The sequence below is a fragment of the Mustelus asterias genome, chromosome 27 (assembly GCF_964213995.1).
Source record: "Mustelus asterias chromosome 27, sMusAst1.hap1.1, whole genome shotgun sequence".
In the NCBI taxonomy this organism is placed as follows: domain Eukaryota; kingdom Metazoa; phylum Chordata; class Chondrichthyes; order Carcharhiniformes; family Triakidae; genus Mustelus; species Mustelus asterias.
In genome coordinates, this window is record NC_135827.1 from 42222278 (window position 1) to 42239993 (window position 17716).

Sequence of the window (17716 nt, forward strand, 5' to 3'; positions counted from 1 at the left end):
GATTCTGGATGCCTTGTCATGTGACACAGAATCTGTCAATTCGAGATTTGTTAATTAAATACAGTGTTTTAAAATGAACATCTCCCCATCCCACCCCGAAAGCATCCAGCACACATGATTTTTCTATCAGCTACCCACACTGTGAGGAGCACAGAGCCCTCCTTTAAGCAGAGCCACTCCACCTTATTCCTGGAAGTTTCTCTGGCAGAACTCGAGAAGATCTCTGATTCTTGCTGGCCAATGGATTCCCTCCTTATCCACAAGCAACTTGGGATGAAGTTAAAAATACAACCTCCAGCGAACGACTTATCCTCGCAACCTCCTTCCCCAATCCACCTCTCCATGTCTCTTCCTCTCTGCCCCTTCCCCAGTCTCTTCCCATTCCAACTCCACGTTCTCCTAACCCTGTCCCCTCCTTACTCTCTCTCCATAAGCACTTCTCCCCTCTCCATCTTCAGCATCAGCTTCCCTGCAGGGAAGATTGCAGACTGATTAAGACTTGAAGCTTTGCGTTAAGAGCTCAGTGCTCTTCATACCTGATCCATTCAGTGTATTAACTTTCATATAATTTCCAATTCCTTCATCCACCTGGTCTTCCAATCCACCATCAGGCTGGTACGCTGGATTCACAAAATCAGTCTGAAAACAAGTGTGTAATTCCCTTAATTTCTCCACATTTAAAAGTTTGACTTTGTTTTAGCCTTTATGCATCCTGTACTATTTCACAAAGTTCCAAAGGGTGATAATGGGATCATATAGCTATGGCTGGGGATGCTGTAATCAGCTTTGCAAGGTTATAGAGGGAAAGAAGCAGCCAGGATTCAGGGTCTAACCACTTTCCTGTGACTTGTATGAATGAAGATAGAAATGAGATTGCCTGTGATTATGAATATGGGGGCGGCACGGTGGCACGGTGGTTAGCACTGCTGCCTCACAGCGCCAGGGACTTGGGTTCGATTCCGGGTCACTGTCTCTGTGGAGTTTGCCCAACCCCGTGTCTGCATGGGTTTCCTCCGGGTGCTCCGGTTTCCTCCCACAGTCCAAAGGGTTAGGTTGATTGGCCATGCTAAATTGACCCTAGTATCAGGGGATTAGCAGGATAAATACGTGAGGTTACAGGGATAGGGCCTGGGTGGGATTATGGTTGGTGCAGACTCGATAGGCTGAATGGCCTCCTTCTGCACTGTAGGGATTCTATGAATCTATGTATCCTGGTGATACTCAGTCTCTGGCTGAAGACGTTAAAGAATCACGGCTGGGAGTACCTGTGAACAGAACCAGAGGGGAAATGGCACTGAGACATTAAAAGATTTCGACAGAGAGCAATGTCAAAGTGGGCAAGCTCCAAGTTGAACCCAAAACATTGGGCCAGATTTTTAACCTCCTCCGGAGGTGGGAATGGAAATGGGAAGTCATGGAATTTCATGCTACCAGCCTGCGAATGAGTTCCCTGCATCCATCCAAACCTCCAAATTGTTTTCTCTGAGATGAGGTAGGGAGGGAAATGAGGGGGCGGTCAGCAGGGCTGATTGACCCAATTGACTGGAATTTTCCAGATGGCTTCCTGCTCCAGGATGTGATGGGCTGTCTAATCCTGCCCATTGAGTAATCTTTAGGATAGCCTAGGAATGGATTCTAAAATAAAAGGAAAATATTGCGGATGCTGGAAATCGGATATAAAAACAGAAAATGCTGGATAAACTCAACAAGTCTGGCAGTATCAGCGGAGAGATTTCGCAGTAACTTCATTGCAGTGTTAATGTAAGCCTACTCGTGACACTAATAAATAAACTTTAGGAAGAGAGGATGGAATCACAGTTGGGGGGGGGGGTGGGGGGTGGGGCTGCAGAATGTGGTGAACCCATTCAAAAATCCATTGACCTCAGCGGGACTGAAGAATCCCTTCTGCAGGAAGGGCTGTAAAATTCCACCCAGAGTTTACGTTTTAAGTCCAATTCTTCTGAACTGCTAGACAGGCTGTTTTTTACAACATTTTCTGTTTTGACTCTGTGAACAGATTCCACATTTTAAACAGCTGAGATCACCAGCAACATCCAATGTCCCGTTCCTACCTTACTCTCCTCCTTCCTCTGGTCTTCCAAAGTGATTTCTGTGAACTCCATTTTCTCCTGCATGTTTGAAGAAACCCTGCACAGGCGGCAAAAAACAATTAGAGTTTTACTGAAAATTGATTCCGTTTCCCAGCAAGATGTCGGTGTTTTCAGAGAAAGAATATTTCGTTCTGCTGCCCTGCTTCAAGGTGCTGCAATATAAGTTTCTGTATATCAATATTAATTGAATCTGAATATCTCACGCTGTACTTGTCTTCCCATGTTTTTGCATATTTCTCTCTGTTATGACCTCAGCTTTCTCGGTTTCTGTCCCCCCTACAGTATCTCACACATTTCTGTATCTCTTCCTCCATCATTCTCTCCATCAGACTGCCATTTTCACTGTCGGTTTCTACCTCTGACTCTCTCTTTCACACTCTTGTATTTCTCTGTCTCGCTCTCTGATTTTATCTGTCACCCTCTCTCCTGTCTGTCTCAGCCTTTATATCGCTTTCTGCTATCTCTCTTTGCCTGTATCTTTCTGAGTCTCTCCTTCTTCATTCTCTTTTATGTCCATCTGTCTTTCTCTCCCTCTCCCCTCAGCTCTCAATCTTCATCTTGTGCACTCCTCCTTGTTCTGTTCTGTGTCCCTGCCTTTCTTTTCCTTTCTCTCAACACTCAAATTGTCTTTCCTCTTTCTCTTCATCTCCCACTCTCTGTTTGTCATTCTTTCTCTCCTTGCCGCCTATCTGTTTTCCTCTCTCTATTAAATGCGCCTGCAATACTCACAAGTTTTCAAACAGATTAAAATGCTGGATCAGTGGCTCCTTTGCTGGCATCACTTCAAACACTGAAATTCAACACATTTATTGACGAAAACAGTGACAGAAAGATTCCTGTGTCTGAAGTTCACACAGTGAGTGTCAATTATTCCCCAGCTCTGTATTCTTAGAAGTGGGTTTGAATCGAGTAGCTGTCTCTCTCTTGATCTCTATTCCAGTCACATGACGCTGTGGCTAAATTCCTCAAGATTTATCATTCTCCCTTTTTGAATAGCTTAAAGTTTTACTTTAATCTGACTCGAGTGTGATAGGAGTTAGCAGAGCGTAACTGGGAAGGAATCAGAATGAGGTGGGAGCAGACTGAATTTAGTATAATTCAAACAAATGATTTGGTCTAACAGCATAACTTGGCATAATGCACAAGTACACCTTTGCAAAATTGTGTTTAACTTTCTAAAACATTCTCTTTCATTCTCATTATGTTGAGTTCGAATGGAGACAAATCCCTTCCCTTTCATTCTCACTGCTCAGACTTCTAATTGGGAAAGTGCCCAATAGCTGTAACCAAATCTATTCGCTCATCAGAAGTACGGTGTGACACTGAGTGAAGTGAGATTCTGTTTGAATATAAAGGGCAGGGGTTAGGCTGGCTGCATTGGAGGATTGAGGGAGGAGGGGGAGTAAGAGCAGGTGGAGTGAGTGCCAGAGAGTTGACTGAGGGATTTACCCATCAATGTTGAGTGTAGTTCTCTGCCTGGCTGAATCCTAAGGAGTGCCCCAGGGCTCCTCCTCAATTCTATTGCAGCATAAGGCCAGCTCCCAAACCCAGCAGGGTCCAATACCCACAAGACCAGAGGGAGGGGCCACAAACAATCTTAATGCCAAAGCCTCCGGAATCCTTAATTCAGCAATGTTTCTAACAAGCCAAAAGCTTTGGAATCCTGATCTAAACAGTCCTTGGTGTAGTTGAGAACGTGGGGTTACAGTTTGTTATTTTACTCTCATTGAAATAGTTACATATTGAAGATGTTTTGTAAAAATGTTGCTGTACACTTGAATTTTCTAGTTGTCCTTCCTTCCTCTTTCAACTTTTCTCGTGTTACATGGAGTCCCTGCAACACTGGTTAATTACCTTCGCATCACATAGTTTTGGATTTGGCCGTGATTTTATCTTCCTGTCACCTCCTATTTATCCAGGCTGGGGCTGGCACTGTCACTGAAATAGAAACAGGGAGTCCAAGAGAGAAAATGCTGGAAAATCTCAGCAGGCCTGGCAGCATCTGTAAGGAGAGAAAAGAGCTGACGTTTCGAGTCCAGATGACTCTCTGACAAAACTTTGACAAAGGGTCATCTGGACTCGAAACGTCAGCTCTTTTCTCATCTTACAGATGCTGCCAGACCTGCTGAGATTTTCCAGCATTTTCTCTTCTGGTTTCAGATCCCAGCATCCGCAGTAATTTGCTCTTATTTGGAAACGGGCAATGTTGTTCTTCTGTTTTTATTTCGGATCTCCAGCATCTGCAGTATTTTACTGATACAAGCTGGTTTATAGAAATCATAGAATCCCTACAATGCAGGAGGAGGCCATTCGGCCCATCAAGTCTGCACTGACAACAATCCCACCCAAGACCCTATCCCCACAACCCCACACATTTACCCCACTAATCCCTCTAACCTACACATCCCAGGACACTATGGGGAATTTAGCATGGCCAATCAACCTAACCTGCACATCTTTGGACTGTGGGAGGAAACCCACGCAGACAAAGGGAGAACGTGCAAACTCCAAACAGACAGTGACCCAGGCCCTTGGGGCTGTGAGGCAGCAGTGCTAACTACTGTGTACCGTGCCGTTTACCTGCACCTTTGATTATCAACAAGTCCAGGATGGGACATGAACCCAAGGCCTTGTAGTTCAGAGATGAAGGGTTATCCACGGAGCCACTCCTGCTCCCTCAGTTATAATGGGTGAGGTTCTCTGGCCTCCCCTCAATGTTTTCCTTGGCTGCAGGAGGCAGCACGACATTCACTGGCTGCAGGATCCTCTGGTCCCACTCCTCTCGATAGAAATCCCCATGGAGCCATCCTATCCCTCTGGGAAACCCGCAGCAGTGGGTGCACTGCCAGCGGGACCAGAGAATCCCATTGGAGTGAACGGCTGGAGAATTCCAGACACGGTGTCTCATCATTTTGTAAATCACTTTAGTTGGATTTGACTTCGATGCACGATTATCCATCCTCTCACCCGAGAACAAACACTCCCAATTAGCCAATAAAGATTTCTGATGAATCAGAATTATTTGTTAAATACTTTCACATGCACATTCCTCTCTCTAAGCTTGCCTGTGTGTTATTAGATTATTAAATTGAAAGCAATTCCAAAGTTTCTGATTAACCAGCAGAAGTTTCTCAAGTTAAATAATACTCATTAATTCATGTCAGTAAAGTCTCTTCCTATTCAGATGATTCCCTCTTCTCCCCGTATCTCCAGCTCCCTATTTGTCTCTCTCTTTCCATGAGTGGTCTGTTACAATGACCAGGCTCGACAATCACCAGGCAAGACTGTTCTCTTCCTGTGGGGGAGCACTTCAGCGGTCACAGGCATTCAGCCTCTGATCTTCGGGTAAGCGTTCTCCAAGGCGGCCTTCACGACACACGACAGCGCAGAGTCGCTGAGCAGAAACTGATAGCCAAGTTCCGCACACATGAGGACGGCCTAAACCGGGATGTTGGCTTTATGTCACACTATCAGTAACCCCCACAGCTTGCCTCCTGGACTTGCTGGCTGTCCTGTCTGGAGACAATACACATCTCTTTAACCTGTGCTTAATGCTCCCTCCACTCACATTATCTGTATCTTTAAGATCTGGTTGGTTGTAGGGATTCGCATTCTAATCAGTATTCTGTAACTTGATTTTGTGTCTCTGTGCCCTGTTTGAGAGCAGATTTCCACTCCATCTGATGAAGGAGCAGCGCTCCAAAAGCTAATGGTATTTGCTACCAAATAAACCTGTTGGACTTTAACCTGGTGTTGTTAAAACTCTTACTGTGGTCTGTTACACGCAGACATGGGCCTGGGGTCGGGGAATGATGTAAACTCATTTCCTCCAGGGGATGCAGGAATAGAAACAGGACGTGTTGGAAATACTCAAGTCAAAAAGGAGAAAATATAGATTAACCTTTCAGAGTTTAGGTCTGTATCTGAAACACTAATCTCCTCATTCTCAGATAGTGATGGTTCTCAGATTATTTTCTGCCGCCTTTGTTTCTTTTACAAATAGGGAATGGGAATAGATTCAGGACAGAGGAGGCTCTCTGTTAATTTGTGTGAGGACTGCCTAATTTCACAGGTAAACTCCAACATTCCCAAAGAGGAATCGGGTCGGAATGTAACCTGGTTCAGCAATGACACTATCACACTTGAATAGCTACAGATTATTACTTCCAGATTAGACTAACAAGAACAAGATACTTGTCTGGGATTGGCACTGGGACTGTCCTGTGGCAAGTTACTGGCCTGAGGATAGAGGGGATATCTGGGGCGGGGGGGTCGGGGGGGGGGCTGCCGATTCTCCCATCCCGCTGCGCTGCTTTTGGAGACTTCAATGGAGGCTGTTTCACGGGCTCCCTGCTCGGGCCATGGCCTCCGCCCCTCTCCCAGCACCGGATCTCCAGCACCAAAATCTCTGTGCCAGAAATCGTCACGGAGCTGCCTAATGCATTCAAAACCTAATTTAAATATTTCAATCCCATTAGCGGGCCTGGGACTGAAGTCTCTGGCCCGCTTGTCTCTCCCCCCTCACCAGAAGTATTTCACTCCGGCGAGGGTTGCAGTAGCTCCCCAGCTGTGGGGAGCTAGCAGACCGACCCCGCTGGAGTGAAGGGGGGCCATCGAGGCCCCTCCAGCAGGTCGGATGCCAGGGGGTTGCCCCCTGGGCATTGCCACCTTGACAGTGCCAGCCTGGGCCCCTGGGAACCGCCCAAGGGACAAAGTGGCACTCTGCATTTGGGCTGAGTGACAGCAGGAGGCAGGCCACCAATTGGGGCTGGCAATCAGGATGAACTGGGGGGACAGCCTATTGGGGGGGCAGTGGGGAGGGGAAAATCAGGGCTGTGGGGGGGGAGAGGTTTGAGGCTGGCCCAGGCATGTTCAGGGGGCCAGCAATCAGGCCTTGGGGGGGGGGGGGGGGGCAGGGTCGTATGGCCAGTGATGCAAGGGTCGCAGATCTGGCCAGGAATCGCGAGGCCAGCAGTGCGGGGCCACTGCACATGCTTCAGTCTCGGTGCTGACAGAGCAGCGCATACGCAGTGGCTCGTTCAGCGCTATGCTGCCGGCCTCTCCAGCGGGAATAGACCCCGCCCACAGCTTTTTACACTGAGGCTCTCTGTAGTGCACAGAGTATATGGGAGATTCACTTTGAAAATCCCATTAAAAAAACAGTGGGATTTACTCCAGTTTTACGCAAATTTGACACTTAGAATTATTTTGGGAGAATCGGCCCCCCCACTTATTTTACAAGGAAAATAAGCAACACACTGTGGATGCTGGAATCTGAAATAAGATGATGCAGAAAAAACCTGGATGCTGGATGCTGGCTGTCCTGCTCAACTTTTCAGACGTCCTGTCGCCTTTACAAGGAGGCTTCAGAAACCAAATCCAAGATCACTGACTGACAATTTGGAAAGCAGAACTCCTGGGATTTATCTTATTATTTAGGGAAGGAAATCTGCCGTCTTTACCTAGTCTGGCCTATATGTGACTCCAGAGCCACAGCAATGTGAACTCACAACTGCCCTTCAAGGGCAACTCGGGATGGACAGTAAAAGCTGGCCAGCCAGTGTCACCCATGACCCACGAATGAATAAAGACCTCTGGTGGGTATTTGTAGAGAAACAGGGAATTTTTTAATAATTATAATGACTGAAGCAATGTTTTATGTTTTAAAGTTTATTTATTAATGTCACAAGTAGACTTACATTAACACTGCAGTGAAATTACTGTGTATGAGCAAAGATTGCCTTAGACTGGGTCTCCCAACCTCGGGGGATTCCAAGTCCAGGGAGTGGTTTAGAAATGTTGGTACTGATCTTTGGACAATGTGCTTTTAAGCAACTCCCAAACATCCACCCCATTGTCCAGTTGCTGATTGGTTCAAGACAGTCTGTATCAGCTGGTTTTGCGATCCTGATACAGGCCAGTGGGACTGAAGATCCAAATTCAGGGTTGTCACCTTCACAGGGAACCCAGCCCATACCAGAATCCGAGGTCAGGAAAGATAACCACTACGGATGTCACATGGCAAGATATAAATCCCCGGACTAGAAGTGTATTCCAGGACATGGGAGGCTAGGGAGAGAATTGCGGGTCCCCCTAGCAGAGATATTTGTATCGTCAACAGTCACAGGGTGAAGTGCCTGAAGATTGGAAGGTAGCAAATGTTGCGCCTTTAAGCAGGGAAAAGCCTGGGAACCACAGGCCAGTGAGCCTAATGTCTGTAGTGGGTAAGTTGTTAAAAGGTATTCTGAGAGACAGGATTTACAGGCATTTAGAGACACAAGGACTGATTAGGGACAGTCAGCATGACTGAGTGGAAAATCATTGTTTCATAATTTGATTCAGTTTTTTGAAGGGGTAACCAAGAAGGTAGATGAGGGCAGTCAGTCGACATTGTCCACATGGATTTTAGCAGGGCCTTTGACAAGGTACCACATGGTAGGTTGTTGCATAAGGTTAAGTCTCACAGGATCCAGGGTGAGATAGTCAATTGGATACAAAATTGGCTTGATGACAGAAGATGGTTGTAGAGGGTTGTTTTTCAAACTGGAGGTCTGTGACCAGCGGTGTGCCTCAGGGATTAGTGCTGGGTCCACTGTTATTTGTCATTAACATTAATGATTTGGATGAAATTTTAGGAGGTATGGTTAGTAAGTTTGCAGATGACAACAAGATTAGTGGCATAGTGGACAGTGAAGAAGGTTATCTAGGATTGCAACGGGATCTTGATCAATTGGGCCGATGAATGGCAGATGGAGTTTAATTTCGATAAATGTGAGGTGATGCATTTTGATAGATGGAACTAGGGCAGGACTTACTCAGTTAATGGTAGGGCATTGGAGAGAATTATAGATAGAAACATAGAAGATAGGAGCAGGAGGAGGGCAATTTTGTCTTTTAAAAAGCATTTAGACAGTTACATAGGTAAGATGGGTATAGAGGGATATGGGCCAAATGTGGGCAATTGGGACTAGCTTAGTGGTTTAAAAAAACTGAGCAGCATGGACAAGAGATCTCGGGTCACAGGTTCACAGCTCCTTGAAAGTGGAGTCACAGGTGGACAGAGTGGTGAAGAAGTCATTCGGCATGCTTGGTTTCATTGATCAGAACATTGAATACAGGAGTTGGGATGACTTGTTGAAGTTGTACAAGACATTAGTAAGGCCACACTTGGAATACTGTGTACAGTTCTGGTCACCCTATTATAGAAAGGATATTAAACTAGAAAGAGTGCAGAAAAGATTTGCTAGGATGCTACCGAGACTTGATGGTTTGAGTTATAAGGAGGCGCTGGATAGACTGGGACTTTTTTCCCTGGAGCATAGGAGGCTTAGGGGTGATCTTATAGAACTATAAAATAACGAGGGGCATAGATGAGGTAGATAATCAACATCTTTTTCCAGAGCTCGGGGAGTCTAAAAATAGAGGGCATAGGTTTAAGGTGAGAGGGGAGAGATACAAAAAAGTGTCCAGAGGGGCAATTTTTTCACACAGAGGGTGGTGTGTGTCTGGAACAAGCTGCCAGAGGTAGTAGTAGAGGCGGGTACAATTTTATCTTTTAAAAAGCATTTAGACAGTTACATGGGTAAGATGGGTATAGAGGGATATGGGCCAAATGCGGGCAATTGGGACTAGCTTAGGGGTTTTAAAAAAAAGGGTGGCATGGACAAGTTGGGCCGAAGGACCTGTTTCCATGCTGTAAACCTCTATGACCGTATGTGATTAAACCTCCAGAAATAACTAAGTGGAGGTTGGCAATTGAATCTAAACCAAGGGAAAGGCAGCAAACATTAGTTCAATATTCACAGTGCTTTTATTCTTTCAAAAGTAGTTTTAAAAAACAAGGTGCATGCGCACGCCCTTCAGTGAGCCACAGGTGCTGCATTAAAACTCACCCGGCATCCCTGCAGCAATAACAAAGTGCAGATTCTTTTTCGTAATTTTTTTTTCCAGAACATTCCAGTTAATATGAAATAAAACAGTACAAGAAAGTAATACCAATGGTTAAGGAGTGTGGGCAGAGTGTGAGGAACTTCCTGATCCCAGCATTGTGGAACTAACTCATGCTCACAGCTGCCCAGCATCACTGCAGCTGCAAACTCCACTTCTGTGCTGCAACGAGCAGCTATGGCCTGTTTTTCTTCCCCCTGTCCTTTTCCTCACTCTGCCATAGGCACAGGAACTTGTTGCTCTCTAATCAGGCAGAGAGAGCATCAATGCTTACCCAAGCGTCTCCAGACAGGTTGTGGAATCTGCTGCACTATCATGTCTCTAACCGTGCCAGGATTCTGAGCTAGTGTGAGGGGGAGAGCTAAGTGAAAGTGAAGAAATTGTCTGGGAGGAGAGGGGAGGTTCTGACAGAGAACCTGAGCTGGTAAAAACATTTTCTTGAATAGAAACACAAGCTGTCGCCTTTTTTTTTTACACAATCATTCCCACTTCTTATAAATGTTCCCTGGAGCTCCCTCCTTAACAGTGGGTGTATCTACAGTTCAGAGACTGCAGCGGTTCAAGAAGGCAGCTCACCACCACGTTCTTGAGGGAAATTAGGGATGGGCAATAAATGATAACCCAGCACTGATATCCCGTAAACAAAAATACCCCTTCTGGTTTCTGTGATTGAATATTACCTCCTGTAATGTTCCAGGAGAATCAGGATTGCTCTGTCTGGTTTGTTCGCTCAACGGGGATCAACCGGTCCTAAAAACAAGTTGTTCGGATTCTCAAACCTGCACCGTGATTGGAAGGAGACATTACCCACCTCCCCGTCCTTTATCATTTCACACTTGAGAAAACATCAGATAGGATGTTGGGCAGTGGCTACAACATCAGTACTGAAAAGGTCTGAAGCAAATATACAGTTTTCCCCCAACACCAATCGACTTGGGAGAAGAAAGGGATCAGAGGGACATTTAAAAATAAAATACAATGTAAAGAAAATTAAATTCACTGTATTATCCTTTCCCCTGGGAGCTTTGTGTTTAGAGTTTGAGCACAGCAGCCTAACCCATAGCCTCCTCTACAATCAGAGAGCAACATTCCTCACTTAAATTAAACAATAAACCAAACAGAATTTCATACTGTACTGAGATCAAAGAACATTGCTTAGTACCTGCTCACCAGGCTGTCATTCCAAGGCATAGGTTTATATATATTTATACTGCACGTGTATACACACATCTGTTATTCTAAATACTATAGATATATATTTAGTTAAAATTTCTTATGTACAACTCCTCAATGTACATAATATAAAATATATCCGGTGCTTGTTTACACAGTAAACAAGATACATCCATAAGCCCACGACATATCAAATTAGAACAGTCATCATGTCTCCATGCATTAGAATTTGAAATTAACACATTAAAACTAGTCTTTTTGTTAATAAAATTAAAAAGTACTGTTGGAAGATGAGTTTCAGGGGTGGAGATAGGAAGTAACAAATGGACTCAGTGTGATTATGCTACAGGTGCCAAGTTAGTGGCTCATAAGTCCCCTAGCTACTGGCTGTTTTTAGATTGTTGGGGAGGAGGTATCTGAACAAAGTGGAGATTGTGTCACCAATCAGCACTGGAGAATGCAGCATCACTGGTCAGGGAAATACAGAAAGAGCAGAGGACTGGAGCAAGGCCAGATAAAAGAACACTTGTGGAAAGTCTTCACAACCCGCCAGGAAAGACAGCGCGCTGCCTCAGATGGCCAGAGTTAGAGGGTTAATCAGATGTACAGAGAGACACAGGGTTATGGAGTAGTGCAGCGAAGGGCTTTGGAGAAAAATAAAACAAGGAATGAGGTGAAAGGGATAAAGCATCACCACTAACAGAAGATAGCATCTCCACTGTTCTTGTTACCTCCTCCCTCAATAAATGGGCAAAATTAAAGTCACTGGCTCTCACAGCGCTATGAGCAGTATGTATATTTCAGAACTTGCCCAGGGACAGCTCAGGCACGCAGAGAGCTACAAATTAACCCAATCACAGGATGTGGGGACTGCTCCAGAATCACATTCTCTGTAATCCTTTTGAGCTGAAACTAATCTCTCAGACTCCATGTGATTTCTCATCTTCCAGATCAGTCACATTTTCAGTATGAAGAGCGGATACTTCCTGGCAGCAGAATTTACACAACACAAATATTAAAATCAAACATTGGAGTCCAGTAAAATATGACCTGATTGGTATTTTCTGCTGGGAAGTAGTTTAGTAATACAGGCATACTCCCCAGCCATTTAACTTTCAGTTACAATTTGGAATGGCCCAGTGCTGACAATGCCCAATGATTGAAAGTCTGAACCAAGCTGGGTTCTACACGAAAGCTGAGTAGGAGTTGTGAGATGAAGCGACCAGCAACAACGGATGACAGGGTTTACTTTATGTTTATGCAACCGACCTGTTTAGCTACAAAGCTTTGGATGTTTTGAAGCGACAATTAACTCTTTATGTCTCTTTCTCTAAATTTCATTCCTTTCCCGTCCACATCCTTTTAAAAGAAGGGAAAGTGAGAAATGGTGTCTGGAAGATGAGCAAGTCCCTGGGGAACGAGGATAGAGGTAGAGAAGGAGGCAGGAAAAGACAGTAGGGAAACCGAACAAAGGAAAAGTAAAGTTGGAAGGAATTGAGACAGGACGATTGAACACTGCTGGTCACTCCCCAGAATACCAGACACACGATTGTGATAGACCGAGGAAACAGACTGCCTGACTCAATAGGTTCTGTGGATATTCTGGTCACTGAGTGGTTCTCAGGGGTAAAAGAACAAAACACAGGCTATGGATTCAATGAGGTTACACTGATTACAGAAAGCAGACAGATCTCCCTTCGCCTTCCCTGACATGGAGAACAGTCTGTACCATCAAGAAGCTAAGCTGTCAGCTGCACAGTATTTTTAACCCTGTATAACAACAAACAGGCTCACAGAGACATCTCTCTCGGGACTCAGACATAAAGCTGATTAATTTGGGCAAGTAAATGTTACTCCTGTCAGTCTTCAAGAAGAGTGTACCAATCCTGGTCACTCTAACTTAAGTTCAGAGCTGGTTAGCTTCCTTCAATCTGAAACTGCAACTTACTAAATGTGAGTTTTGTTTTAATTTTAAATATAAGTTAACATTTTTAAATATCGCAGGCTTCGCGGAGACAGTGAAACAGGATTATTCCCCCAGTTTAGGAGAGCAGTTATGGGAGCGTTTGCCTGTTGGATGGTGGTGGTTCTAACCAGATGTGTCGCAGGAATTCGGGCAAGTCACTGCAACAAGACCAAAAAAAATATATAAATAAACATTTAAATAATCGGCTAAGCCCGATTCCCTTGTTTGTAATTCTGAGGATCTGAAACAGCAACAGACCGTTTCCATCCCTCTCTGTAACAATTTGTGGTTTTAATGTTTGAAAAGACTTGCAAGAAAAATTCTGCAACTGAAAATAAACATACTCCAAGACAGTGCCGAGAGAGAGGTGCTGGTGCAGAATCTGCAGCTCCTACAGCTCACTGCTGTAGACAGTATTTCAGTAGCAGGATGTTGATGTGAGCTGCATTCACTCTGCATCAGATGCTGGTGTGTGTACTTTGGAAACTGTCAATGGCTGCAGGGCTGGTGACCCCGGAGTTTCTGAAAGAGCCCTTTGAGTCTGCCCTCCCTCCTCTGCCCCTCTCCATCCTGCTGCAGTCAGTCAATCTGGCCATTGGCTGGTTCAGCTCTTAGTCAAGGAAGTTGTGTTGCATCACGAGGACACAAGAGATGGTCACTTAAGAATGTTGCCGTTGCTGTAAGACAGTTTTAGCTGCTTTGTTCTCGCACGTGTGGAGACGGTTATATCCGAGAGGGAGGGCAGGAGAGTTCGTAAAATAAAACATAGGCATCACTTGTCCGTATCTGGCTCGATGACATTGGAGTCACTCTGCAAAACAAGACAGCTTATCATTTCCAGCTCTCGATTTCCTCCCCCCTCCTCCCAGCAACAGTGCACCAGCTGAGGATGCTGGTTACATGTTGGAAGTCTCCATCAATGGCATTCTCAGACATGCAACTCTAACTGCAGAGGTTGCAGCAGGATTAAACTCTCATCCAATATGGATGGCTCACTCAATGAGGAATCCTGACGGATTTTTCCCAAACTCCAGATAGGCAGAGTTATTATGAACAAAGAGCAAAATTCCTCCCTTTCTCTGCTCCCATTTTCAACATCATAACAGGGTAGTGCGAGGGGGCAGGGCGCTGGCAGTGTGGCGTGGGCAGCGTGAAGGGTGGCGAGGATGTAGGCAGCATGGTGGGGGCAGGATGTAGGCAGCGTGGTGGGGGCAGGATGTAGGCAGCGCAGCGGGGCCTTGGGCGTGGGCAGCATGAGGGGTGGCGAGGATGTAGGCAGCGTGGCGGGGGCAGGATGTAGGCAGCGTGGCGGGGGCAGGATGTAGGCAGCGTGGCGGGGGCAGGATGTAGGCAGCGTGGCGGGGGCAGGATGTAGGCAGCGTGGCGGGGGCAGGATGTAGGCAGCGTGGCGGGGGCAGGATGTAGGCAGCGTGGCGGGGGCAGGATGTAGGCAGCGCGGCGGGGCCTTGGGCGTGGGTAGCGCGGCGTTGTTGGAACTTACCTGGAGTCATTGTAGTTGTACCACTCTGCAGACTGGGGGTTCTTGCAGTATGCAGTGTAATGGCCCCCCATGGTGGTGCCCGAGTGATTCGACACAGCGTAGAGATTGTAAACTGCATGAACTGCCAAGAAAAAAAATGAAAAATATATTTTTCCTAAATTTTAATCAACTATCCCACAGCAGCCATTACAATGGGAGAAGCTTTACTTATTTCTGGGTAAGTAATGACGCAGCTCTGATAGACTCTCAGTACAGTTAAATCCTTTCCAGAATATTCCATGACGCAGCGCTGATGGATTCTCAGTTAAATCCTTTCCTTTGATGCTCAATTAAACTTTTATCCTTTTTTCCATCGACATACAAAATGGATTTGGAAACTTCTGGATTTAACCCCTCTCTCCACTCCTTCTGATATTTGCTCTCAATGTCTTTTTTGCCCTCACACAAATACGAGGAACACGTTTAAAAATCGACAATGTGAAGTTTTCTAACTCTGACTGTTCAAGGACGGAGCTGATGTACAGCTTGGAGCAGAGAGAGAGAATGTTAGCTCTACCCCAGGCACAGAACTCTCAATCCTTGATCCCATCAAAGTGCAGTCTCTGGACAACTGGGAACAACTCTAACCAAACAGAAAGACTTGGATTTATATTGCACTTTTCATTAACATTGGACATCTCAAAAGTGATTTACAGCCAGTGTAGTTATTTTTGTAATGTGGGAAGTGGGGCAGCCAATTTGCACACAGCAAGATCCCACGAATAGCACAGGTGAGAATGACCAGATAATCGGTTTATCTTTGTATTGTAGATTCAGAGATAAATATTGGGCAGGATACACGGGAAAGTTCCCTTGAACTTCTTCAAAATAGTGCCATGGGGCATTTTAGATGGTGCCACAGTGTAACTTCTCATTGTAAGATGATGCCACTGACAGTGTTGTACTGGAGTGCTAGCCTCAGTGTTGTACTGGAGTGCTAGCCTCAGTGTTGTACTGGAGTGCTAGCCTCAGTGTTGTACTGGAGTGCTAGCCTCAGTGTTGTACTGGAGTGCTAGCCTCAGTGTTGTACTGGAGTTGCTAGCCTCAGTGTTGTACTGGAGTTGCTAGCCTTGTGTTGTACTGGAGTGCTAGCCTCAGTGTTGTACTGGAGTTGCTAGCCTCAGTGTTGTACTGGAGTTGCTAGCCTTGTGTTGTACTGGAGTGCTAGCCTCAGTGTTGTACTGGAGTGCTAGCCTCAGTGTTGTACTGGAGTGCTAGCCTCAGTGTTGTACTGGAGTGCTAGCCTCAGTGTTGTACTGGAGTGCTAGCCTCAGTGTTGTACTGGAGTGCTAGCCTCAGTGTTGTACTGGAGTGCTAGCCTCAGTGTTGTACTGGAGTGCTAGCCTCAGTGTTGTACTGGAGTGCTAGCCTCAGTGTTGTACTGGAGTGCTAGCCTCAGTGTTGTACTGGAGTGCTAGCCTCAGTGTTGTACTGGAGTGCTAGCCTCAGTGTTGTACTGGAGTGCTAGCCTCAGTGTTGTACTGGAGTGCTAGCCTCAGTGTTGTACTGGAGTGCTAGCCTCAGTGTTGTACTGGAGTGCTAGCCTCAGTGTTGTACTGGAGTGCTAGCCTCAGTGTTGTACTGGAGTGCTAGCCTCAGTGTTGTACTGGAGTGCTAGCCTCAGTGTTGTACTGGAGTGCTAGCCTCAGTGTTGTACTGGAGTGCTAGCCTCAGTGTTGTACTGGAGTGCTAGCCTCAGTGTTGTACTGGAGTGCTAGCCTCAGTGTTGTACTGGAGTGCTAGCCTCAGTGTTGTACTGGAGTGCTAGCCTCAGTGTTGTACTGGAGTGCTAGCCTCAGTGTTGTACTGGAGTTGCTAGCCTCAGTGTTGTACTGGAGTGCTAGCCTTGATTTTTTTGTTCTCAAGCCCTGAAGTGGGACTTGAACCCAGAATCCTGTGACTGGTGTGAAAGTGCAAATCCAGAGGCACACTGGAGGACTGACACAGTAACAGGTCAGGACCATGACGCAACATGACAATGTGCTGTACAGGTTTTGTACACATCATAATCATCCAAATATCCCTTCATTTCTCACCATTGTTCTCAGATGAGAATTCTCGAAGGTCAAGATCCTTCAGTGGAAAATTTACAAAAGTAGAGAGTTTACTGGTGCGAATCCGAGCTTCGGAGAATCGCTTCAAATCTGAATAAAGTGCTGAGTCAAGGGTCATAGATTGTAAAAAGTCAGACAAGTTCCTGTTTCCCGCTGGGATATCAAACAAAAGAGCAAAGAATAATGATTAAAGGAGTCAGGGAACGGTTTTAAGTCACACTGAGTAATCGCTGTTTGGAAATGTGGGCAGGCTCTCCCATTTAGTGAGTAATTCTTCCCCAGGGATCAGGGCTCTCTGGGAATCAGAGCATTGCTCTCAGCTACAGGGTTTCTGGGTTAGAGACTCAAAACCTGTCAGGGACACTTTTCCCGCTTCATCCCCAACCAAACAGGGACAATGTGGGAAATGATCAGGTTAGTGGGTTTGGGATTCATCCCAACACATTCAATAACTTGGCCAACACCACTCACGCTTGAAAATACCAGCCAACTGGGTGAGAAGTTTGATTTACCATTGCCTGTGGAATGGTACCCCAGAGGGCGGCACGGTAGCACAGTGGTTAGCACTGCTGCTTCACAGCTCCAGGGTCCCGGGTTCGATTCCCGGCTCGGGTCACTGTCTGTGTGGAGTTTGCACATTCTCCTCGTGTCTGCGTGGGTTTCCTCCGGGTGCTCCGGTTTCCTCCCACAGTCCAAAGATGTGCGGGTTAGGTTGATTGGCCAGGTTAAAAATTGCCCCTTAGAGTCCTGGGATGTGTAGGTTAGTGGGATTAGTGGGTAAATATGTGGGGGTAGGGCCTGGGTGGGATTGTGGTCGGTGCAGACTCGATGGGCCGAATGGCCTCCTTCTGCACTGTAGGGTTTCTATGATTTCTATGAGAGGATCAGTGCCCATGGAACCCATTTCCGAGTGAGAGTTAGTACC

General features: G+C 46.0%; 2 protein-coding genes across 9 annotated transcripts in view; both read right to left on the minus strand.

Annotated features, from left to right (window-relative positions):
• mfrp (membrane frizzled-related protein) overlaps positions 1 to 2890 on the minus strand; it is a 50902-nt gene extending 48012 nt beyond the window's left edge. The window contains exons 1-3 of the mRNA XM_078199158.1: positions 2841 to 2890; positions 2073 to 2148; positions 537 to 639 (exon numbers count right to left, since the gene is read on the minus strand). Coding sequence (XP_078055284.1) covers positions 537 to 639; positions 2073 to 2148; positions 2841 to 2890 — 229 coding nt within the window. The remainder of the gene's footprint in view (positions 1 to 536; positions 640 to 2072; positions 2149 to 2840) is intronic.
• A 7012-nt stretch (positions 2891 to 9902) lies between these two features.
• The window catches only part of usp2a (ubiquitin specific peptidase 2a), a 112014-nt gene continuing 104200 nt past the window's right edge, over positions 9903 to 17716 (minus strand). For all 8 annotated transcript variants that reach the window (XM_078199130.1, XM_078199128.1, XM_078199131.1 and 5 more), the window contains 3 exons: positions 16774 to 16881; positions 14699 to 14819; positions 9903 to 14008 (listed from right to left, as the gene is read on the minus strand). In XM_078199130.1, coding sequence (XP_078055256.1) covers positions 13921 to 14008; positions 14699 to 14819; positions 16774 to 16881 — 317 coding nt within the window. In that variant the 3' untranslated portion in view covers positions 9903 to 13920. The remainder of the gene's footprint in view (positions 14009 to 14698; positions 14820 to 16773; positions 16882 to 17716) is intronic.